This window comes from Cyprinus carpio, chromosome A3, assembly GCF_018340385.1.
Source record: "Cyprinus carpio isolate SPL01 chromosome A3, ASM1834038v1, whole genome shotgun sequence".
Classification (NCBI taxonomy): Eukaryota; Metazoa; Chordata; class Actinopteri; order Cypriniformes; family Cyprinidae; genus Cyprinus; species Cyprinus carpio.
The window spans coordinates 33200819-33223724 of NC_056574.1; the positions used below are offsets into that span (position 1 = coordinate 33200819).

Consider the following 22906-nt stretch of genomic DNA (forward strand, 5'->3'; position numbering starts at 1 on the left):
ACCAGCTGACTCCAATCTCTTGATCATTACATCTGTGTGTTTCCTGTATGGGTTGCAAGCGGCAATGATTTGCAAGCCAGTGTCACCTGTCAAATCCTGTCCCTCAGCAGTGCTGTCACAAAGGATTTCCTTAATACTGCTAATGGCCTCCGTTGTGTTTGCTTCATCAAAAAATAACACAGTGTCAAACCCATAATCCAGCTTGTTTCTTAAAGCCATGGCCTCTGCTTCTCTCACTTTGGTGTAAATCATGTCTGAGCTTGTCCCTCCATGAACCTTGACTAGTTTCATGTTGTCAGTGGCAACTCCACTTCTGTGCATCTCACAAAGGAATTTGATTAGCCTGGTTTTCCCACATCCTGTCTCACCCATGATTATTACAGGAATCCCACAGCGGAAGCGCATGTGAATTGCCAACATTTTCAACATGTTATCTGTGGTGAGCTCATATGTTTCATCTGGGTCAAGAGGCCACTGTATTCCCAATACCCTTGAAAGTCTCTCAATTTTTTCCCATCTTGGGAGCTGGTCAAAATCAATATTAAAAGGAACTCTCTGTAGTTTGAGGCCCTCATAGAGCTCTCTGGTCATGATGTTCTGCTTGATCACTCTGTTCGTTAATGGATCAATCGCATCAATCCCATTCTGTGCATTTGGCTGAAGATGAAAGCCAATGAATGTCATGGACTCATGATCATCATTGAAGAAAATATATGGATGTGGTTCTGACTCCCATCGTTTTCTTATCCTAAAGGGAGCCAGATCCTCTTCATTGGCAGAAGAAAGGTCATTGTGCAGTTTCCCGGGACTCTGGTCAGAGATGCTAAGTGAAGGAGTGGCAAAATCCTTTGCCATGACAATCATGAAATCAACAACAAAATTTTTGAATCCCAACAAAGTGTCCCCTATGAATGAAAAATCACAGAAGACCGATCTTTCACAATCACGAAGTTGTAAGTTCAGGAACCAAGCGAAATTCCGCAACTCTGCCCAAGAGGGGTCTACAATGCCACAGTACACAAACAACATCTGCAGGCATTCAACATGAGTTCCCTCAATTCCTTGGTACATGAAAGCATCCAAATTGACACCATTGTAGAAACGATGCAGGTACTGGTAAGGCCGTTGGTAGGCCTCACTCTTGAACTCTTGGTCATCCATAAGGGGATCATCACCCTGTTCTAATGATGGACTTTCCTGCATTCTCATTTCTAATTCAAGGACTTCTTTGGGTGGACGGCAGTAGACACTTGGAAACACATCCAAGAAGGCAGATGGATCTTTTGCACCCTAACATAAAGAGACAAATTAATTTATAAGACATTTGTCTAATTAATGTAAAACAATTCCTAAGTGATTTAATGAGTTTACTTACAGCTCTTCGATCATTTTGGGATGTCCCAGTTCTTAGTATCTCAATGACATACAACTGCTTATTACTGCTTTTCCACATGTTTCCTTCTGAGTCCATAAGGTATCCAAGGATCAGCAGCCTGAACAGAAATTCATGAAGTCCTTTCTTTACCTGTAAGTATATAAACAATAATGAAAAACAGCATCAACATTTCTTTCTTTTTCAATTTTTTTTTAAATAAATAAATAAAAAATCTAAATCAGGTAGCTACCATGGTGGTGACATCTAAATGATAGACTGAAAGCTTTTTCTTGGGGCTGTTGAGCAAGGACTGAATGATGACATTTTCATCAACTCTTGGCTCAATTAACCTGATGCACTTCAGCTGTGAAGGCTTCTTGGTGATCTTCTTCAATTTCTCATACATTCGTTTAATGTAAAGTGATTTTCCTAGAATGCACCACACAGATGTAATTTATCATCTTACACTATTTGCAAAAATAAATATATTCATAAAAACAAAATCTTTTTTTTCTTTGTTTCTTGTAAGGGTTCATTATTTAGCCAGCACAAATAATGAAAACTAGCCAATTTTTTAATCCATTTCTTGAATATGTATACTCACCAACTCCTGATCTTTCTGAGGATACAACTCCCACACACTGTCTGTCTTTGAACACAGCAGCAGCACTGGATATATCAGCTGGTACTGTAAAATGCCTAACAAGGTATCGCTGAATACTGACTATTGGTTCTTTGGGAATTAAGTGCAATCTAAATTGACTAAAAGCTGAAGGAAGGTATGCATGTTCTCTGTTAGAGCTGCATACCAACACAAGCCTGTAATCTTTTCTGCTCCATGCATTTTGATGCTGAAAAAATTGCTCTACTTTGTAGCTGACTTCATAGGTGAGTTGGTCCACATAGAGCATTGTGTATATCTTCGTTCCCCTGTAGCCAGCAAAGAGACAGCGCCTGAGGAAAAGTTCCACTTCTTCATATGGAGTGGAAGCACTACAGAGGAGTACTTCATCATAGGTTGGTAGAGGCTCATTCTTGCTGCTCATATAAATTGAAATGCAAGATATCAGAATTTCTTCAGGAGGGCAGATGATTAGATTTGGTCTTCCAGTAGCCATTCCATTTGGAAGTTCTCTCTGAATGCACTGTGTTCTCTCATCCTGTGAGGAATCACCCTCGTGTTCGCTGGGGCTGTTGGCCAAAATTTCAAGTAGATATCCAAGATTTCTGACATCAAGGGAGTCTGGCAGAAAATTGTTCATGTTCCGCATGTAAGCATTCCAAATCACATCTAGCTTTTTTGACCCAATAGCATCCCCCAACTGGCTTGTCAAATCATCAAACAATTGGCATGGCTCCTCAATACTCATATTCTCCATCATACTGGGGACTTCCATGAAAGTTTGAAAGTCTAAGTCATCATTTTGCTCAGGACTCTTCTTTATTACTTCATACTGAAGCCTGTGCCAAGCCTGTCTCAAATCTGAAGTGGTGCAACTAGGTTTGATAAAGGAGAGCATCATAAGAACTTGATCTTCCATTGTAGCCACATTACTCTGGGTGAGCTGATGGCACAGGTAGACTACCTGTTCTGCAGTGTAATAGTTTAAGAAATAATGCTGAGATCTCTGCTTGTCCATAAAATCTTTCCAGAAGCATAGGCAGCTCTCCATTTTCTTACAGACTTCCGGTAACTGTTCTGTGACATCACCTTCCAACATGACGACACTGACAACACTCCCTAAATTGAAGTCCATAATGATGCATGCTTCTTTACTATTACAGTTGATGTTTGCCTCCCAGTGTCTGAACAATGGATTTCCAGCGACAAACAAATCAATGAATACAGAGCCCAACCTCTGTACACTGGCAAAGACCTGGAAAAATTTAAGAAGTTAATTTGGGAATAATTACAACTACCATGGTAAAATATAACAGAATAAAACATCTAAAAGGTAAAAAGTCACCTCTGCAAACTGATCGACTTCATACTGGCCCTGATCTCCTTTTCCAGACATTAGCATCAATTTATTTTGAAGATCTCTGAGGTCTTCCAGAGAATAGATACGCCTCTCACAGCTCTCATCATGCTCTTCCATAATATGTAGCTTCAGAATATTTTCCAAGCACAACTGAAAAAAGCAATATTCAAGGTTTGATATTTCTTAAGTAATATTTGCAACAACTGTGCCATTTAATGATGATGAAGATAACTAAAAATAAGCATTGAGCTATTGTAGAATGTCACTACTCCTCAAGGACACTGTATAAATATCTAGCTAAAGCCAGCTTAAGTGGAAGCTGTAATTTGGAACCTATTAAATGGTTTTGTAGTTGGTTCAAGCTGGTTAAATAAGTTTGTAATTGCTGGATAATCAGCTGGTGGGGACCTGAATGAGCTGGATGACCATTTTGGTCTCGCAACAAATCAGCTCCCATTTTTTAAATATGATCTTGATCAAGATGACCAGGTCTCTACCATCTGATAGTATATCTTGTCAATTGCCTGAACTAGTTTTGACCAACTGGAAACCTGGGGCCATATTCACAAAATAACTTAAGGCTAAAAGTAGCTCCTAACTTGCTGATTTAGGAGAAAATCTTAAAAATAATGGGCATGTTAGTCCTAATTTTAGGACTGCTTATTTTTTGCTCTAAGAGTCACAAATGCTAAAATAAGCTCCAAAATCTATGAAGAGTTAGGAGTAGTCAAAAGGACTCCTAAGTCACTAAGACTAAATCACAAACCATCCTAAAATGGCTGTTTGATGTTTGATGATCGTGTTATTTTACATATGCATCTGCTTTCATACGATCCTTGTTTCTGCCTTTTCTTCTGCCACGTTTTGATCCAGAGGTTCAGTACTCTTTCTCCGAAGATGTGTAATAGCGCCTCCTACTGTACATCAGTGAAAACACGTAAAGCTGGAAAATTCCGTCAATGGTAGGAAAAGAGTTTAGGCGGGTGGCCTTGTAAAGTTGCTACAACTTACATGTTTTAATTACATAAAAAAAAAGCACAAAAAAAACTTCAGAGAAGAAAAATGGCATGACTCTTCACAAGGTTGAAAAGAGTGATGATCAAGCTGGATTGGCGTTGCAAGTTAGCACTGATTTAAGTCCTCAAATTAGTAAACTTGTTTATTCTCTGACTTTGCAAGGATGAATGACTCTTAACTAGAGCTGACTCTTGAGAAAATTCAGGATGTTTAAAAAAAGTGCAGTGTACTAATAATCAGGGGGAAGAAGCAGAGCAAAGAATCTTAGTTCTCAAAAATGCGGTTACTGGGGCTGACAGACAAGTTGCGCAGATTAAAAAGACAATCGCTTCACTAAACTATGTTTTGAAGGGGAAGAAAATAAATTTTTTCAGGACTTTTCTGAGGAGACACAAAAGGAAACAAACTGGATTTGACAAGGCTAGGAAGAGGCTCCAGGACATGGTGTTTGGATACTGACCAACCCTGCTACCCTGAGGATAACAGCTGATTACTCTGTTAAGGAATTTAACAGCCCAGAGAAAGTGATGACTTTTATTGACTCTGCACATTCCAACCACTGACATGAGCGATGCATCGGTGGTTTGACTGATCTGAGTGATCAGCATGAAATATTTCTACAACAATGGACCAACTTTAAAAATTTGCTCGTGGCATGTACGGATGTCACACCACCATGAACTTTGTCTGTGTCTTGCACTTTTTGCCGCTCCTTGTTTGTGGTCATGGTTTTTCATTTGATTATGTTCAGGTGTGTCTCGCTATCGTCACTACTTAAGTTCTGTCCTACTTGTGTTTCAAGTCCCTTGTCCAAATACGCGTGACAGGAAGTAAGTGCACAAGACTGTCCCAGGCCTTAAAAACGCCAAAAAGCAGTGCCCTTAATGCACACTAATTCCGGAGCAGTATTTGAGGCTTAGTGTATCCCATCATGCATCATGTTCTGGAAATAAATCGTGAGACTTTTTGCCAATGTCTCGCGAAAGGTCATGGAAACCTTTCCAATTTGTGTTAAATATTAATAATAATTAGATATTACTAGCTGCGTAACGATTGACTTGTTTTCTCGATGAATCACTTACAAATCCTGAGGAAGCATATGCATCGATCTTGAAACATGGATTTCTGTGGATTTTTTGTGAATCGTTGATTTCTGACAGTAATTGATTTAAAACGCTAAGAATCAAATGAATCACGATTTCTGTAGTGATTCAATGCTTTCAAAATATATACACATTAAATTACTACAAGCATGAATTAATGGAGACCTTGAACAGCATTCGTGCCCTCGCATCTCTCCTGCATGCACTCCACTATTTACTGCCTATGACTGTCGTTTGTCTCACTGACAGATTTTTTGAACAGCTGATGTGTGATCTCTCCTTAGTACTTGTGGCCAGTAATGTTAAAGTGAAGTAGTTTTACTTTTCTGTAGTTTTTCAATGGCTCTCGGTTATAACCACTACAATACATCACAATTATAACATTGACCAATCAAAAAATTAACTAAGCAAAAAAGTAAGTGTCTAAAGCATATGCACAGTTCTGTTGAATAATAAATGTGTTTTAACAATGTCGTTGAACAGAATGTATGAAGGTAACTGTTAAAATAACCACAGCATTAACAACAACCTTGAAATAAGTGTGCGAGGTTTATCTGATAATCAGATGCATGAAAGTAGCGTTTTTCAGAATCATCATTCATCAACAGAAAGGAAAAGTTAAATATTATAGCATTTTATTTTATAAAAATGAGATAAAGAAATTTTCGCACTGAAAGAGATCTTGCGCTAAAAGAACTTAAGACGTGCAAGGAAATGCCTAATATGGACAAAGGCATCTACTGTATCACTGCAGCTAAGCGGAATAAAAAACAGAATAAACTGGTGAAACGTTAAGACAATAAACAGAATAAATAAATAAAATGTATAAATGATGCAGTGCTAATTGACATATCATTTATTACAGTACAGAAACTATAAGGTATATTTTCTACCTTATTCTGTGCAGAAAAATTAAATAATTGTTTGTAGTATATAAAACAATCATAAAATTGCCATTAGGGAAAAAAAAAAGATTACAAATGATTGATTATTGTTCAGAAGTGTATTTGATTTCTTATAGCAAATTCAAAGTAAGAAAATAATCCCTTGTAAAAAAAATTAAAATAATACATACATAAAACTATTTTATTTGACATTTCTGTCACTTCTGAAATGATGGCTACATCTGCTTACTGTTACGTTACGTACGTATATGTTACTGTATGGGTGTGTTTGTATGCATGCTTTGTCTGTTTCAGATGCAAAGTTCATTGGAGGATCTGCCTGTCACTCTGCTGACACAGGACGCTGACGTCTGTGATTACGCCACCAATGGCTTGTGGCCATGCAGTTTAAAATCCACTCTAACTTTAATGGCGAATAGTCTGGACTGGGTGATGATACAGCTCTGTTGGGACAGTTCTCTCTCTTGCAAGAAGATCAGTCTGAGAGTCTGTTTTGTTTCAGTTACGGTTCTGTTTTCTTGCAGTAGCATCAGTGTTTTGCTTGTTGTTGACTGACTTTGATGTGCATGTTGCACCTGTTTGATGTCATCTGATCAAGGTGTCTGTTGTGAAAATCCTGTCTAGTCACTGATGAGAGTTGTGCAAACTGTATTGGAGAGGTTGTGAGTAAGGTAAGCATGTCGCGACAAACATTTACATCATGTAGGTTTTCCTTACTGTATTTGACACACCAGGCTAGTGCGAAAGGTGATAATTTTGTGTGTTTTTGTTTGATTAGGCGCCATGTCGTGGAGACGCTGTTTCGTTGTGAAAGCGAAAATACTTTGTTTGGCCTTCCAAAAGAGGACGCAACTAAAAATCAGTAGTTAAGTTGTATTTACAACATTGTTCCAGATCAGTTCAACCCAAATATTTGAATGTGTGCAACACATTTTATGGAGGACTTGTTTCCTGATCCTGTGAGAGAAGACTACAATGCCGGAGCTTCTGACTCACACTCTGAAAGTACTTTTACATATGTAAAGGATTTGCCACTGATGATTTAAATGCAAGTTTTGAGCAGTGTAGAGCATCAATTCCAATCCCCACTCCCCCCACTCCACATCTCTTAACATTTCTCATGTCTCCATAATTTCTACACAATTTGAACGTAAGTGCCCTGTGAAGTTGACATCAAAGGATATTCTGCCATGATTCCAGTTCGAAGCGTACGTATATGTTCCATTCAAAGTGCACTGAAGTGTGCAAGAATTGAATTTAAATTGTATTTATGTACAGAGGTATATGATGTCACACTTGCCAGTGTGTGAAAACGTTGCGCAGCGCAAATCCTTGAATGAATGTTCCAAACTGAGGTAAACTTCAACATATTTCCCCTGCTCAGGGAGTAGGGTGCAATGAACACTGTGTTGGGACCATGTCAATGCTAACACAGTTCATGTACGGAGCTCACTTCTAACGAGCTGATTATCTGAATCAGGTGTGTTAACAGAGAGACATGCAAAATATGCAGAGGTGGGGGCGCGAGGACTGGAATTGAGAACCGCTGGGGTAGAGCAGTGCTTGTTGTTTGTCGTTTCTCAGATCACAAATGCAGACATGATTTTATGTTTACATGGCGCAACGCAACATGTAAAGTCACAGTATAAGTCATTATAATCCGTAATTATGTCCCCACTGGATGCAACAAATGGCTCGTTTGTAATGGGTTTTATTGTTTTTGTCTTGTCGCGCTGTTGTTCTGTCCAGGACACTCATCACAGTATGGTAAGGGGCGTAACATTTCCGTCACACGCTTAAGGCATTCGGCCAATCACAAAGCACTGGATAGCTGGCCAATCAGAGCACACCTCGCTTTTCAGACCAATGAGCTTTGTAAAAAATGACTTGTTTCAGAAAGGCGGGGCATAGGAGAAAAACAATAATGTACAGTATGTGGAAAATAATGTGTTTTTTGAACCTTAAACCACATAAACACATCGCATTACATCAAATACACAAAATAATGTTCTTTTTAGCAACTTCATATGACCCCTTTAAGCATCTCTCTCGCTCCTTCCTCTCCTCCAACCTGCTCCCGACTGTCATTCATTGATTGTATATATTGTAAATATTTACTTTACTACTTCACTCTCTCTCAAGTACTTAATTAAACATTGAAAAATAAACATTGTGACTAAATTATTGATTTTGTGGCTTCCCTTGTGCAGTTCCTTCCCATCTTGATATACACACTTAAAATTTTGTATGTTATGTCTAACAATATTCCTAGATGAACCATAACTGATTGATGAGGGATGTAACACTTACATAAATTTCTACATATGCCATGTCATGCCATAGCATCATTAAACTAGCATCTAACAATGGACAAAACTATTTTTTTTTTCTTTCTCTAACCTATGGTTCTCTAACCATAAAGGCTGCTGAGTAATTTGCCCCCTGACTAAGCATTTAAAGAATTTAGGGGAAGCATTTAAATAATCTTGTGAATGCACTTAAAGAATACAGAATCAAATCGTTAATCGAATAGAGTCTAATTTAATTGCAAATCGAATCAAATCGAATTGAATCGATCTAAATTTGCAAAAATCATTCTTGAATCGAATCGAAAACCTATGAATTGTGAATCGAATCGATTCAATGTCTAACCAAAGATTCACAGCCCTAGATATTTCTTATAATTGGTAGTAAAGGATTTGCATGTTTTACTGCTACAAATGAGTAGTGGTGATATTTATTTTGTACATTTGCAACTGCTTTTTATAACTTAATTAGAAGCACCACAAAATTAAATTGTGTCATCTGTTATAGGGACTACTGAACAAATTTTTAGAAGTTGGTTTTATAATGCAAATTACTGAAAATAAAAATAAAGCTCTGTAAACACTTGTATTTTTACAACACTATAAGTGTGTCCCATCAGGTAATGAAAAGTTCTACACACACTTGTGGTCTTCATGCTCACTTGAACACTTGGGCCAGGAGATGTGTTATATAAGTAGTCAAGTGGTCAAGTGCAAAGACTGCAAGTGCGGGTATTTAGACAAGGGGATTGTCAGGTCTGGTCTTTGTGTTGCTGTGTTTGGATTTCCTGTTCTTTGGTTGTATTTCCCCTCTTCGGATTATTGTTTTTGAATTATTTTCATCTTCATGCATGTTACTAGGGGCATGCATAATCCAATCGAGAGAAAGACAGTTATTTCCATTTTTGAAGGAAAATAAAGTTGATATAGCTCTGCTTCAAGAGACTCATACAGAAGACGCAGAGCATGTGAAACAACAAAGAGACTGGGTTGGCAAGGTACTTTTTAATCTTTTACTTAATAGTACAGGAGTATGCATTTCTACAATATTGACAAAAATTGCCTTTTTTATTGGAAACTTGTATTAAGGTCAGGGGTTCTGTTCTGACAAAATGTTTACTTTTTGGAAATTTTATTTCACTTATGAATGTGTATATGCCTCTGAACCATCCTCCTGATTTTGTGTCTAAAGCATTTGTTCAGTTAGCAGAGTTTGCTTGTACACAGTCTGTAGTGATAGGAGATTTAAAGTACTTAATGGTTCTTCTCCATCTACACGAGCTAGCTTGGTAGTGGACATTTGTGATGATTTAGGATATATTGACGTCTGGTGAATACTTAATTGTGGTGCTAAAGGTTTTACGTATTGTTCAGGGGTTCATAAGAGTAGCTCAAGAATTGATTATTTCTTCGTCCCTAAAGGTTTACCATCCTTGGTTGTTTCATGTGAGACTGGTAATATTGTGATTTCTGATCATACGCCAGTTTATGGAACTCCTGCATGGTGAAAAAGTGCCTCAATCTGGAGGATGGAGATTTCATCCTTACTTATTGAAAGACCCTCATTTCATTAATATTTTCATTCCACAGAGGTTTCTCCTTCAACGTTGTGGGAAACATGTAAAGTCTTTTCTCTGGGCCTTATTACTGCATATGAAAGTAAGAAGAAATGTCTATAAAAACAGCAAGAATTGAAATTGCAGTTGGCTGAATTGAGTATGTACAAAACCCATGTAATACCAAACTAAATAAAACGTTTTAGTTGCAAGAGCTGTGCTTAACTCCTTTCTTACTCAGAAAGCGTCAGTAAATTTGGTTTGTCAAACAAAAATTTAATGAGTTTGGCAATAAGCCAGGCAAATATTTGGCCTCCGTGGTGAAAAAGTAGGCTGCCTCACAAAATATATAATTTATCAAAGACTCTTCTGGCCAGTAAAAGATTTGATAGCAAGAGTGTTATATTCAAAAAGTTGACTCATATTTACAGAAAAATTGTGAATAGGGCTGAGCTGATTAAAAGATACAAGATTTTTTTTTATTATTATTATTAATTTCTCAAAAATTAGTGATGTACAAATAAAAGAGCTAAATGGGCCTATAGGTAACTAGGAACTTACAGAGACTTTGCAAATTGCACATTTAGGGAAAGCGCTGCACCAGGACCTGACGGTCTCAGCATTAGAGTTTTATAAAGAACTTCAAACTTTGGTACCGACACCGCTGCTCCAGATTTAAAATTTTACTTTTGAATTGAATTTTCTATCTTGATCTGAGATTAGAGAAGATGCTGACAAGTATTGTAAAAGTTGACCAAACTGGGGTCATTCATGGATGCTACTCTAGTGATTATACATGAAGATTACAGTTTTTGTTTTATATACTGAATTATTTTAGGTGGGGATATTTTTATACGTAAGGGGTAATGTACATCCAGCTGGTTGTTATTGCAGAATAACCCCCCGTTTTCAGGACCCCGACGCGAAGCGGAGGAATAATCCATTATGACCATTCATGCAGGTACAGTCATAGATATGAATAGGTAGATTCTCTATTATTTAGATCTCGGACGCATCTACGTGCTTGGAGCGATCTAATGGGGAATCTACCTATACATCTATGAGTACAACAATGTGCATGATTATATTGTTTACCAGGTCGTCAAGGATATACAGAGAGAATATGGGCAGCCACGGCATTGTTTTTTAAAGTATCCGTTTTGGTTCGTTTACACTGAAACACAACCCCAGAGTTTTCAAACTAAAACAGAGTCTGCAGCTTTTTTAAAAGTCTCCATTTTCGAGGGTCGAAAACGTCGGAGTAGTGTAAATGATAGGCGTAACCATAGCAAAAGTTATGTGTTTTAAAACAAAAACCCACTAGTGTAAACAGGGCCTGAAACTGATTAAGAAGGTCTTGTGGTTCCGGATGTTAGGTGGTACCAGTTAGCGTCCCCATTTCTATATATTTTTGAATAGTAGAGAAATTATCCAGACTCCGTTTGGTTAGACATTGAATCATGCAAGGTGATGGTTTACTGGTCTCTCTGGCCTGTAACTCATTTGTTTTAGATGTTAAAAAAAATCTCTGGTCCAGGGCAAAAAAGTATTATTATTGATTATGAGTTTATGACATTATGAGTGTGAAAATTAATCAGGAATTGAGAAGGGAAAGCCAAAACATTGTCGCCTATTACTCCAATACAAGGAAACATTTTTTTCAACCTGGAATAATTGATAACTGGAATAATAATTAATGGTTTCACACTGGAGAGACGTTGGTATAACCACTATAAAAGACATGTTTGAAAAGTAGGGGTTGTTTTCATTTGGACAGTGTGGGGCTAAATTGAACTTCTTCAGGTATTAACACTTTAACAGCCTTGTGCAGAAACATACTGTCCCTGGATTTTCCTCTTGCCCCACTCCAACAGAACAGATGGTCCTGGATAATAGATCTAAGAGGTCCTTAAGGCCACGTTCTGACAGCAGCAGAATATGGTTGTCAGTCCTGTATTTGAGTCCTTAATACGGTTATGTTCACACACAGTACAGTTATTTATGGGCGTGACAACCGCATTCTGTAACCAAACTCACACTCGTAAATTTTTAGGATCTCACACCCGCATTTTTGGAAAAACCGCACTGTGTGAACGGAACAGGACTGAACTAGTTTTAGTCTGTCTAGTCATACAGTGCGAGTGAGAGCCGCTCTGCTGCACAAATGCATGTTTACAGTGTGTTGCATGTTTTCATGTGTGGTTTCAGTAACTTACAGTGACGGAGAAATGAGCTGTGTGTCATCTTAAAGTTTTAGATCCAGTCTTCTCCACCGGAGCCATGTTCTGCACGCGACTCAAATGCTCCACTCTCCAACCAAATATAAAAGCTGCTGTTGGTTAATGAAGGTTTGACAGATGAACTTGCGGCTTGATTGGACTCGTCGTGTCAGAAAGTGATAAGACTTTAAATTTTGTGGATGTCGCCGTCTTTGATATTACCTTTGGTCACTGTTGCTATGGTTATTGGTAAGGGATATGGGCTTGACTAACATTGCACGTTCATACAGACAGTATTTTATAAAAAAAAATAAGCAAATTACAAAACAACACAAATACAAAATAAAAACAAAAAAAAAACTAAATTAACATGTTTTTTCTAATACAGTTTGAATATACAATAAGAGCAATGTTATGAAGCTCTTTTACAAGGAGCAAAAGTTAATAATGAGGCAACCCTAGCTATTTGGAAGCAAGATTTGGGTCTGTCAATTGATGTAGATACTTGGACACAAATTTGGTAGTATTTTGGCAATATATAAATTTTAAATAGAACTAAAGAGCTATAGTTCAAACTTTTATATTGTCTCCAAATTACTCCATTATGAAGACATAAATTTAATCCAAACTCTTCTCCATATTGTCTAAAGTGCAAAGTAAAATGGGGTGACTTTGTTAAACTGCACTTGGAAATGTGTACATATTAAAGCCTACTGGGTACATATTTGTAGGGGACTAAGTCTTATATTTAATAAAGGATGTGACTGTAATGTCTGCTTTGGGGTTTTGTTTCATGTTCTTGTTTTCATTTCTTTTATCTTGTAGTTTGATTTACTGTATGCTGTTTGTGTCATGCTTCCCTTGCCCTCATGTATCTCTACCTTGTGTATGTGTAAGTTTAATGGCGGTTGGCAAACCAAACTTAAATGGTGCATTCCCGCCACCTACTGAATTGGAGTGTGGATAACGTTATGGTAGTAGTGACCTAAATTCTGTTAATTAAATGTGTTTTTTAAGAAATTAAATAATTCTTCGTATATTTTAAATTGCTTTGGGCCATTACCTAATAATGCTTGGATGGAAAAAACTTCCATTTCCATTTCTCTTAATGCTTGAAATAATTTAAATCTTTCTCTTGCATAAGCCTCACATTTTAATAATACATGTTCTACGGTTTCCATATTTTCTGAACTACATTTGTCACAATACCCAGTCTGATGTTTTCCCAATCTTGACCATACTTTGATTTAATAGACAATGGCCGATGCGCATTCTTGAAATTTAAAACATCCTTCCTCCTATTTCCAATGTTTCTTCTTTCTAAACCAACTGTTCCTTGAATGTTGTATAAATGTCGACCCTTATTTCCACTGTCCCACTCCTTCTGCCATTTCTTCCTAATTTCCTTTGCTATTATACTTTTTATCTCAGTCTTACTTAATGCAATATTAATATCAACTTCTGTAAATTTTATGGCCTGTTTGGCTAAACTATCCACCACTTCGTTTCCTACCACCCCCATATGAGCCGGTATCCAAAGAAAATGAATAATGATTCCCAATTGTCTGGTTCTAAAAAGACTTTGTAATATTTCATAAATTAAGTCCTGTCTAGCTAAAGAAATACCACTTGCAAGACTTTCAATTGCAGATAGAGAGTCTGTGCATATAACTGATAGGATTGGCTGAACTTCTTCAACCCACTGTAATGCTAATATAATTGCTATTAATTCTGATGTAAATACTGAAATGTGATCTGATGTTCTTTTCAAAATGTTGACTTTAAATTGAGGTATAAATACTGCTGCAGATGTTGTACCAGAGTCTGGATCTTTTGAGCCATCAGTATATATCTGTATGGCACTATAATATACATGATCTATGTAATGTTGTACCGTTACGCTATCCAGGATATTCTCCTCATTATGTTTGGCTTTGTGTAACTGGATATCAATAGAAGGCATGGGAAAAAACCAAGGAGGAATTGCTGGCAGAACCACACTGGTGGCAATATTAAAATCACTAATCCCCATGTCTCTTGCTTCCTCATTAATAAACCAAAAAAAACTTATTATTTTATTATTATAATACCAACAACAACCAAAAAAAACAAACTTAACTGGATGATTTTCTGATTGACCTTTTATGTTTGCCCAGTATCTCATTCTTAACTTAATCCTTCTCATTCCTAGTGGCATTACTCCCGTCTCAATGTTAAGTGATGACACTGGTGATGATCTTATTGCTCCACAACATATCCTTAATGCTTGATTCTAAATTGCCTCAATCTTAGCAAGTTGAGTCTTTGAGGCAGAACTAGGGCTGGGCGATATATCTAACGATATGATCATGCGCATCTAGTCAGTAAATCTGGTTCCTTGATTACCACTAAATTGCTTGTAGCTTGTCAGTGATCTACGGCTCTGTCTATTAAATGCCACTCCATTTGAAAGCAGGTGATGGCGATTTAGTGGTAATCAAGGTAGATGCGCATGATCATATCATTAGATATATCGCCCAGCCCTAAGCAGAACTATACACCATGCTACCATAATCTATATTTCCTCCAATTAGTGCCACATAAATACTTTTGAGTGATTGCCGATATGCTCCCCATTCAGCTCCAGCTAGACATCTCATTATATTTATCACTTTTTTACATTTATCTATTATTCTCTGTATATGTACTCTGAAATTTAATTTTGAGTCCATCCATACTCCTAAAAACCTAACAACTGATGTCTGCTCCAATGTTTCTCCATACATTTTAATATCTATAGTAGGGTTCGTCTTCTTTTTTGAAAAACAAATTACTTGTGTTTTTGCCATAGAGAGCCTAAAGCCCCATTTATTTGCCCAATTTTCAATCAAGTTGACAGCATTTTGAACCTTTGCCTGTACAAACTTAACATTCCTACCTCTTTTCCATATAGCAGCATCATCAGCATATAAGGATTTCCCTATCCCAGGTTCTATCTCAGAAAAGATGTCATTGATCATTAAGTTAAACAAAATAGGACTACTGACACTTCCTTGAGGAGTTCCATTCTCGATTGAATAAATCGGAGAATACGCACATCCCACTCTGACTTGAATGGTTCTATTTAACAGAAAGTTCATAACCCAGTTATACATTTTACCTTTTATTCCCATCATATCCAGCTTAATTAAAAGTCCCTCCTTCCACAACATATCATAAGCCTTTTCAACATCAAGAAAGACACCTTCCAAAACTTCTTTATTTATCTGAGCATTTCTTATGTCAGCTTCCAAACACAGCACAGAATCCATAGTGTTTCTCCCTTTCCTGAAGCCACTTTGAAAAGGGGAGAAGATATCCCTCCTCTCGATAACATAAACCAACCTGCTCATTACCATACGCTCCATAATCTTGCATATATTTGAAGTAAGAGCTATAGGCCTATAATTAATGGGTTGCATGTGATCTTTTCCTGGTTTTGCTACTGGGATAATTACTCCATGTTTCCATTCCCTTGGAAGCTTTCCTGAATTCCATACCTTATTTTAAAGGTTTAAAAGGACAATTAATGAAGGATCTGATGAATGCTTAATCATTTCATAGCATATCTCATCCCTACCTGAAGAAGTTTGTTTGGTCCCAGCAATTGCTCTTTTTAACTCATACAAAGTTAATTCATAATCCAATGGATCTCCAGTTGACTCCTTAACTTCCAGTATATATGGATTCTTCCTCAAACTCTGTTCCCTTATCTTCATTATGTCATTTCATATATTTTCATTGCTATGCACTTTAACAAATGTTTGTGCTAGTATCTCAGCCTTCCTGCTATCAGACACAACTACTTCCTCATTATGAATTATCGTTGGAATACTATTATTTCTTTGTTTTCCTCCCATCTTTCTAATCATATTCCAAACCTCGTTGATTTCAATGTTTCCCCCAATATTATTGCAGTACTCTCTCCAATAATTTCTTTTTGCTGTCCTGATAACCCTCCTCACAATTGCCTGAGCTTTTTTATAAACAATAAAGTCATCATAGCTAAAAGATCTTCTTACTTTTTTAAGTGTTTTGTTTCTTTCTTTAATTGCCTCATTGCATTCTTCATTCCTCCACGGAACAATTTTCCTCCTACTACATGCCTTCTTTCTACCAAATACTACTTCTGCTGTGCTCCTAAGAACCTCTCTAATTTTTGAATTTAAAACATCAATATCTTCCACAACATCATCATTAATTTCAGCCATTTTGTTATGGCATATTTCTCGGTACAACTCCCAATCCCCTGATTTAAAATTCCACTTAGGAATTCTTTCCATACTTGTTTTTATTAAATCTACTCCAATTGAACTACAGATAGGAAAATGATCACTACCAATAGTACTTTCATTCAATACTTTCCAATCACATCTTCGAGCTAAATTTTCTGATACTATTGTCAAATCTAACACAGAATATTTGCATTGAGAAAGATTAACTCTTGTGTAGCTTCCATCATTAACACATACTAGCTCTCCCCAGTCCAGCATATCTTCTATAATCAATCCATTATAATCAGTATTAGAACTACCCCATAGAGTACTATGAGCATTAAAATCCCCACACCACACCATTTTAAAATCCCCAATTTCTCCAATATTTTCCATCATATCCTTAGTTAGCTTGTCACATGGATTATAGAAATTAATTATCCTAATACTCTGATTTCCTTCCCATACCTCCACTACCACAGCCTCATACTCATTATCTTCAACTTTCCTAAACCCTATACCTTTTTTAATAAAAGTTGCTACTCCACCACCATTTCCTTTATTACTGTCTTTCCTAATTGCCTCATACCCACTAATCTGAAAATTTAACTGTGGTTTAAGTCACGTTTCCTGAATACAAATAATATCTGGGGACACATCACAATTTGCTATAAAATGCTTAAATTCTTGCCCATTTGCAATTAAACTTCTTGCATTCCACTGCAAGATTGCAAAAGCCATTATGAGCCCCCACATGATGTCTGACTGTTTGTTGCTTGTGTCAAGAGTCTTTCCTTTATCATGTCAACTGTTATGTTCTTCAGTTCCAAATATTTTACTGCAGCTCTAATGATTATCTTAATCCTTTCAGATCTACCTTCAGTCTGCGCTGAACAATTCACCACTTCTGCCACAAAAGCTATGACTGAAACTTTGTCTTCAATCAACTCAATTACTTGGTGTTGACATCTTACTTGGTTGTGGTTGTATCCTAACAGGGGCCTCCTCTACTATGCTTGCTTTGGGGGTTTGTTTTACTTTTTTAAGCGCTTCAGCATATGATATTCCTTCTTCCATTCTCACGTTTTGAACCTTAATTGCATCTTTCCTTACTTCACAACCTCCATAAACTGCACTGTGCTCCCCCCCACAATTACAGCATTTTGGGGTTTTACCTTGTCTACATTTACCATACTCATGATCGCCTCCACATCTTGCACATCTTTGTTTGCCTCTACATACAGCAGCCACATGTCCATATTTTTGGCATTTGAAACACCTTAATGGAGGAGGAATGTACACTCTGACTCCATAGCTGAAAAATCCCAAAAATACTCTTTCTGGTAATTTGGACTCATCAAAGGCCAACATAACTGAAAGACTGTCCGTTTTCTCATTGTTTCTGAAACATTTCAAACGTCTTACTTCCTTAACTGCAGCTCCCTTTACACTACTTTTAACCATCTCATCTGAAACATCCAAAGGAATTCCAGATATTACCCCTCTAATCCAGTTTCTCTCTTCTGGAATTGAGCATTCTATTTTATGTCCGATCATTGATTTAATTCCCAAAGCTGCTTTTTGTTGCCTACTATCTTTACAAAACAACAACAGTCTTCCATCCTTCATAGTTTTTATATTCTCTACACTCCCTACACTTTCTTTAATCGCTTTTGTAAGTTTCAAAGGGTTGATGTTACTCACAGAGTTGGCAGCAAACTTTATCATTACTTTATATTCCTTCTTCTTCCTTTGTGCCAGTTGACTTCCCTTGTCGCTTTCTGTGTCTGAAATTAAATCACGACTTTTCTTCCTTTTCTTTGTTTTAACTATGTTCCACCCTAAATTTGAATTTCCCCCACTATCTTCCTCAATCCTATCTTCCTCCATTTCCGGATCGCTTCCGGAATCTACGTCAGTTCCTACCATCTGTACACCAGTCACAATCCAGCCGTTTGCCTACGCCGTGAACCAACAGTTCCACCTTGTGTATGTGTCATGTTCTGATTGGTTTATTGTCTTGTCATGTGATTTATTAGTTCTGTTTACTCATTGGTTGTCTTAGTCATGTGCCTTGTTCCCCATTGGTTTGTTCATGTCATGCGTCCATCTTTGTTTGTTATAAGTAGTCAGGTTTTTGCCATTGTGCCCTGTCGTGTATTAATGTTAACGTTTGTAACCTTCTGTCGGTGAGTCTAGTCTGTTTCTGTCAAGTCAAGTCAAGTCAAGTCAAGTCAAGTCAAGTCAAAATTGATGCGTTTTATCAGACTCCTTTTTTCCAAGTATATAAGTCCAAGGATTTCAGGTACCTTTTTGCAAAACCTTGGCAGGCCAACATGAACCTTTAAATTATAATTATTTTTTTTTAAGCCATGGTTTATATTGGAATGTACTTGTGGAATTTATCTGCAGTCATTGTTCTGTTTTTTTTTTTCATGTTAAAATAAAGCATTAAAAGCAAAAAAAAACAAAAACAAAACAAACAACAACAGCGTTTTCCAAAGCAAACCTACCACTTCAAACTGGTTTTAATCGACAATCCAGCATAATGCTAGCAAATACTCAAGTATTTCAAAATTTCTGTATTCATCTGTGGTATATCTATTTAAACTCAAACAGTAATGACAAACCTTCTTTTGATTTTGTGCACTGATAATGTAGATGCCTTTTGTGTTGATAGCTGATGCCAGAGATAGAGATGACAGTTCCACTGACCCATGACTGTCCTTGACTGTTTTCAACCATTCTATGTGTCTTGCAGAGTCACACTGAAACAGAGAAAATGTTGTTGGTGAACAAGAAAATCCTATTTCATTCATTCATTCTTATTCTTACCAATTTCTTTGGGAGGTTGGGATCATTGTCAAGTGCCTTCCATAGTTTCTTCAGCATTTCTTTAAAGTGCTTGAAGCCAGCATCTGGCTTCAAATCATAGAGCATTGAGGAGTAGCCAAGAACTGCATCATGAAAACAGGCCACACGATCCACATCCAAATCATTCTCTCCGGCAGAGATGGAAGCCAAATCCACAAAGACTTTCAACTCATTTATGTCTGAAGGTGTAAAAATGAATAACATTTGCTTATAAAACAGCAAAAGAATTAAGAAGTCACATTCAATAACAAGCACAAACAATTTACCTTCAAGAGCCTCTTTAACCCAAATAACAAAATTCTTTTTGAGGCCAAGCTCTTTAAGGCACAGTCTACGGGACTCTGTGATGTCCACAAGCACAGTTTTTGCCTGCATCAACTCATTGTCTATGCTGTCAAGACGCTCCTGTTTAAAATCCAAGTGTGTCTGAAGGGAAGAAAGCCTCATGGGTTTACCATGTCTTATTTATTTTTTATGCATTTATATGACTGTAGGAAACATAATGTCAAAAATTTGATGACTTACAGTAACAAGCAACTTCTCCAAAACTTGAAAGTCTCCTTGTAGGCCGAGTGTTTGTTTGATCATCATGACGACCTGAGCTGACTCTACTGCCAGATGAAGCTCATGGTACTGCTCGATCTGCTGGATTCGTGTCTGGACCCAGCGCTGGTCATCATTAAGATCCAGTTTGCATATAATTGCAACTTCTACTCCCAGTTCATCATATTTTCCCTTGTAGGCTTTGAATGTTATGTCAACTTCTTCAAATGTTATGCTACCATCTTTAAGCCTTGTGTATATGTTTTTGTAGGCATCATAACATGGTTCAAATATTTCTCTATAAAGATCTTCGAGTGTGATAACCAATTCCTCCTCTGAAGGAATAATTCCATCATCTTTAACGTTCTCTACAAACAAAGCTGCCTGTTTCACCCAACACGTTTTGAAAATGTAGCTGTCTTTATATCGGTTTAGAACCTTTGCCACTGATCGAACATCATCTTCAAGCTCAAAGTAGGTGACTACTCCCGACATGTCAGAGGGAATCTGATGTAATGAATGAACTTCCATGAACTCGTCCAGGTACATCTCATCAATGTCAATTTGCTGCTTTTCTTTCAACCCTTCAAAATCAACTGTAAAACAGAACAAATTTAGTATTAACATATTGGTATAAAAGTGAGCTATTATTGTCAGGTGTTAAATAGATACTGTAGCATATACTTTACCCATCACATGCTCTTGCAGATTGCGGCACATTGTTATGAGAGCATCTACCAATGCTCTCTCATGATCAATAGCCTTCACCTCCTCTTGTCTCGACTGAATAAGTCTCCTCATGGCAATGGTGTCCTTGTATTGCTCATTTTCACAAAAACAGTCTGCAAAAACAGTAGAGTAACGACTCATCATATTATAGTATGGTAAATGGGGAAAATCTCATAGGTGAGATATTTTTACCTAAATTAAGCAGCTCAAGGAAAGCACTCCTCTTTTGCAGTATGTGATTGAGTAGCTTTATCGTTATTTTTCCAGTTATGACTTGATTTAAAATGTTTGCGAATAATGAGGTTGCCATGGCAAATTTCTCTTTAGCCTCGTTAGTAAGCTGATCGATCAGTTTTTCATCAGCACCTGCAGAGCAAAAATAAATAAAAAATATGAGACTCTTTCTTCTGTATAAAAAAAAAAAAGAACTCTCAACATCGCAATGCCATGCAGAGGAAACCCATATAATTACCATGAAGCTGAAAGATATTCTTAGCTCCTGTCCAGCCAAGAAGATGTTTGAGAACAACTTCTTCTTCCTCCAGATAGGCTCCGGTGTCATCTTTTGGCCAGGATTTTAGGATGATGGTAGATACAAGCTTTCCAAATTTCCAGTTAATACGCAATTTATTGAATCTTTCAAAAAGTTTTCCCTCAGATTTAGTCTGTTAAAAAGATCTGTACAGTAAGTGTCTTCCCATATTCAATCCCACACACACACAAAACACTATAACAACTGTTTTCAGCCATTTAACATGGACAAAATACTGCAAAAACCATGAAGACCATTGATTAATGCATTGCTGAAACACTGCTCATCACCCAATGAATGGTAAACTCAATTTCTGTCCCTGTGCAATTACTTTAAGGATTAGTTCACTCCAAAAAATTCTGTCATCAAAACATTTTAAACCTCAACACACACACGCACATATCTCTGATTAGGCCCCTTGGAATTGTCCCAACCTTCTCCCTTTACATCAACCCTGAACTTGACCCTAAAACCAAGTCTTAACCCTCAAACAGCCCTTTAAATGGGGGCCAAAAAGTGATTACTGGCCAAAATGTCCTCACTTTAGACTCTTGGTCCTCACTCTGATGGTTAAACTCAAACTGGTTCTCACAAAGATAGTTGTACAAGCGCGCGCACACACACACACACACACACACACACACACACACACACACACACACACACACACACACACACACACACTCACATACAAATAGTACAAATATTATCCAAAATTTCTCCTGTTGCACACCCCAGAAGTGAGTTTAGAATGACATGAGGGTGAGTAAATTATATCATTTTAATTTTTAGCGAACTATTTCTTTCAATATTTCAAACCAGCATGCATTCACTAAATTTTGTAGGTACAAATAGCTAAATAATCCTCAAATTGGACTAGACTTCGGTCCAAATACCATTTTATTAAATGTTCTAATGAATATTTATATAAAGCTGCATGACTCATGATGTCAGTGAGAAGTGAAAGACCTTTACCTGGCATATTGTGGTAACAGCCTGGAGAGCACACTTCTCTACACTATCCACCAAATAAGGCTGGGAGCCATTAAGTTTCTCAATCTTTGAGCAATAAACCTCAATTTGATCGAGATGATCTTCCTAAAGAGGGTAAAAAAAACAAAGAGAGTCCCATATTTACAAATATACAGTACAAAGAAACACTTCGAAATGTCAAAGTTGTCAGTAGTCCAGGTTAAATGTCTAGTCACATTTATTGAAGTTTAGCCAGATGCAAATCTCTTCTGCTTAAGGCATAACGTCTTAAGTGTGTAAGTGGGTTTGAAGTGTACTGTGAGTTCGTAGCTTTGTTTCCATCTAAAGTTGTGAATTTGACTTAAGTGAAAAATTGGAATAGAAATTGGCTATATAGGTCAGTGCTAATGAATCAGCGGATGCTTGCAGATAACAGATCTTCGCCATCTACCTTTGCTAGGTTTTATAGCCTGGACATCCCTGCTCTTCAGGGACAGATTTGTTCACCTAACCAACCTGTAACCCTGCTGGTGGTCAGGACTATTTTTGTCTGAGGACTCT

General features: G+C 37.2%; 1 protein-coding gene across 1 annotated transcript in view; it reads right to left on the reverse strand.

Annotated features, from left to right (window-relative positions):
• LOC109054524 (E3 ubiquitin-protein ligase rnf213-alpha-like) overlaps positions 1–22906 on the reverse strand; it is a 92861-nt gene that overhangs the window by 33868 nt on the left and 36087 nt on the right. The window contains 13 exon segments of the mRNA XM_042730865.1: positions 3–1290; positions 1376–1525; positions 1626–1804; positions 1980–3252; positions 3343–3507; positions 19326–19463; positions 19531–19748; positions 19836–19995; positions 20095–20708; positions 20802–20954; positions 21034–21207; positions 21314–21506; positions 22349–22471. Of these exon segments, the coding sequence (XP_042586799.1) occupies positions 3–1290; positions 1376–1525; positions 1626–1804; positions 1980–3252; positions 3343–3507; positions 19326–19463; positions 19531–19748; positions 19836–19995; positions 20095–20708; positions 20802–20954; positions 21034–21207; positions 21314–21506; positions 22349–22471 (4828 nt within the window).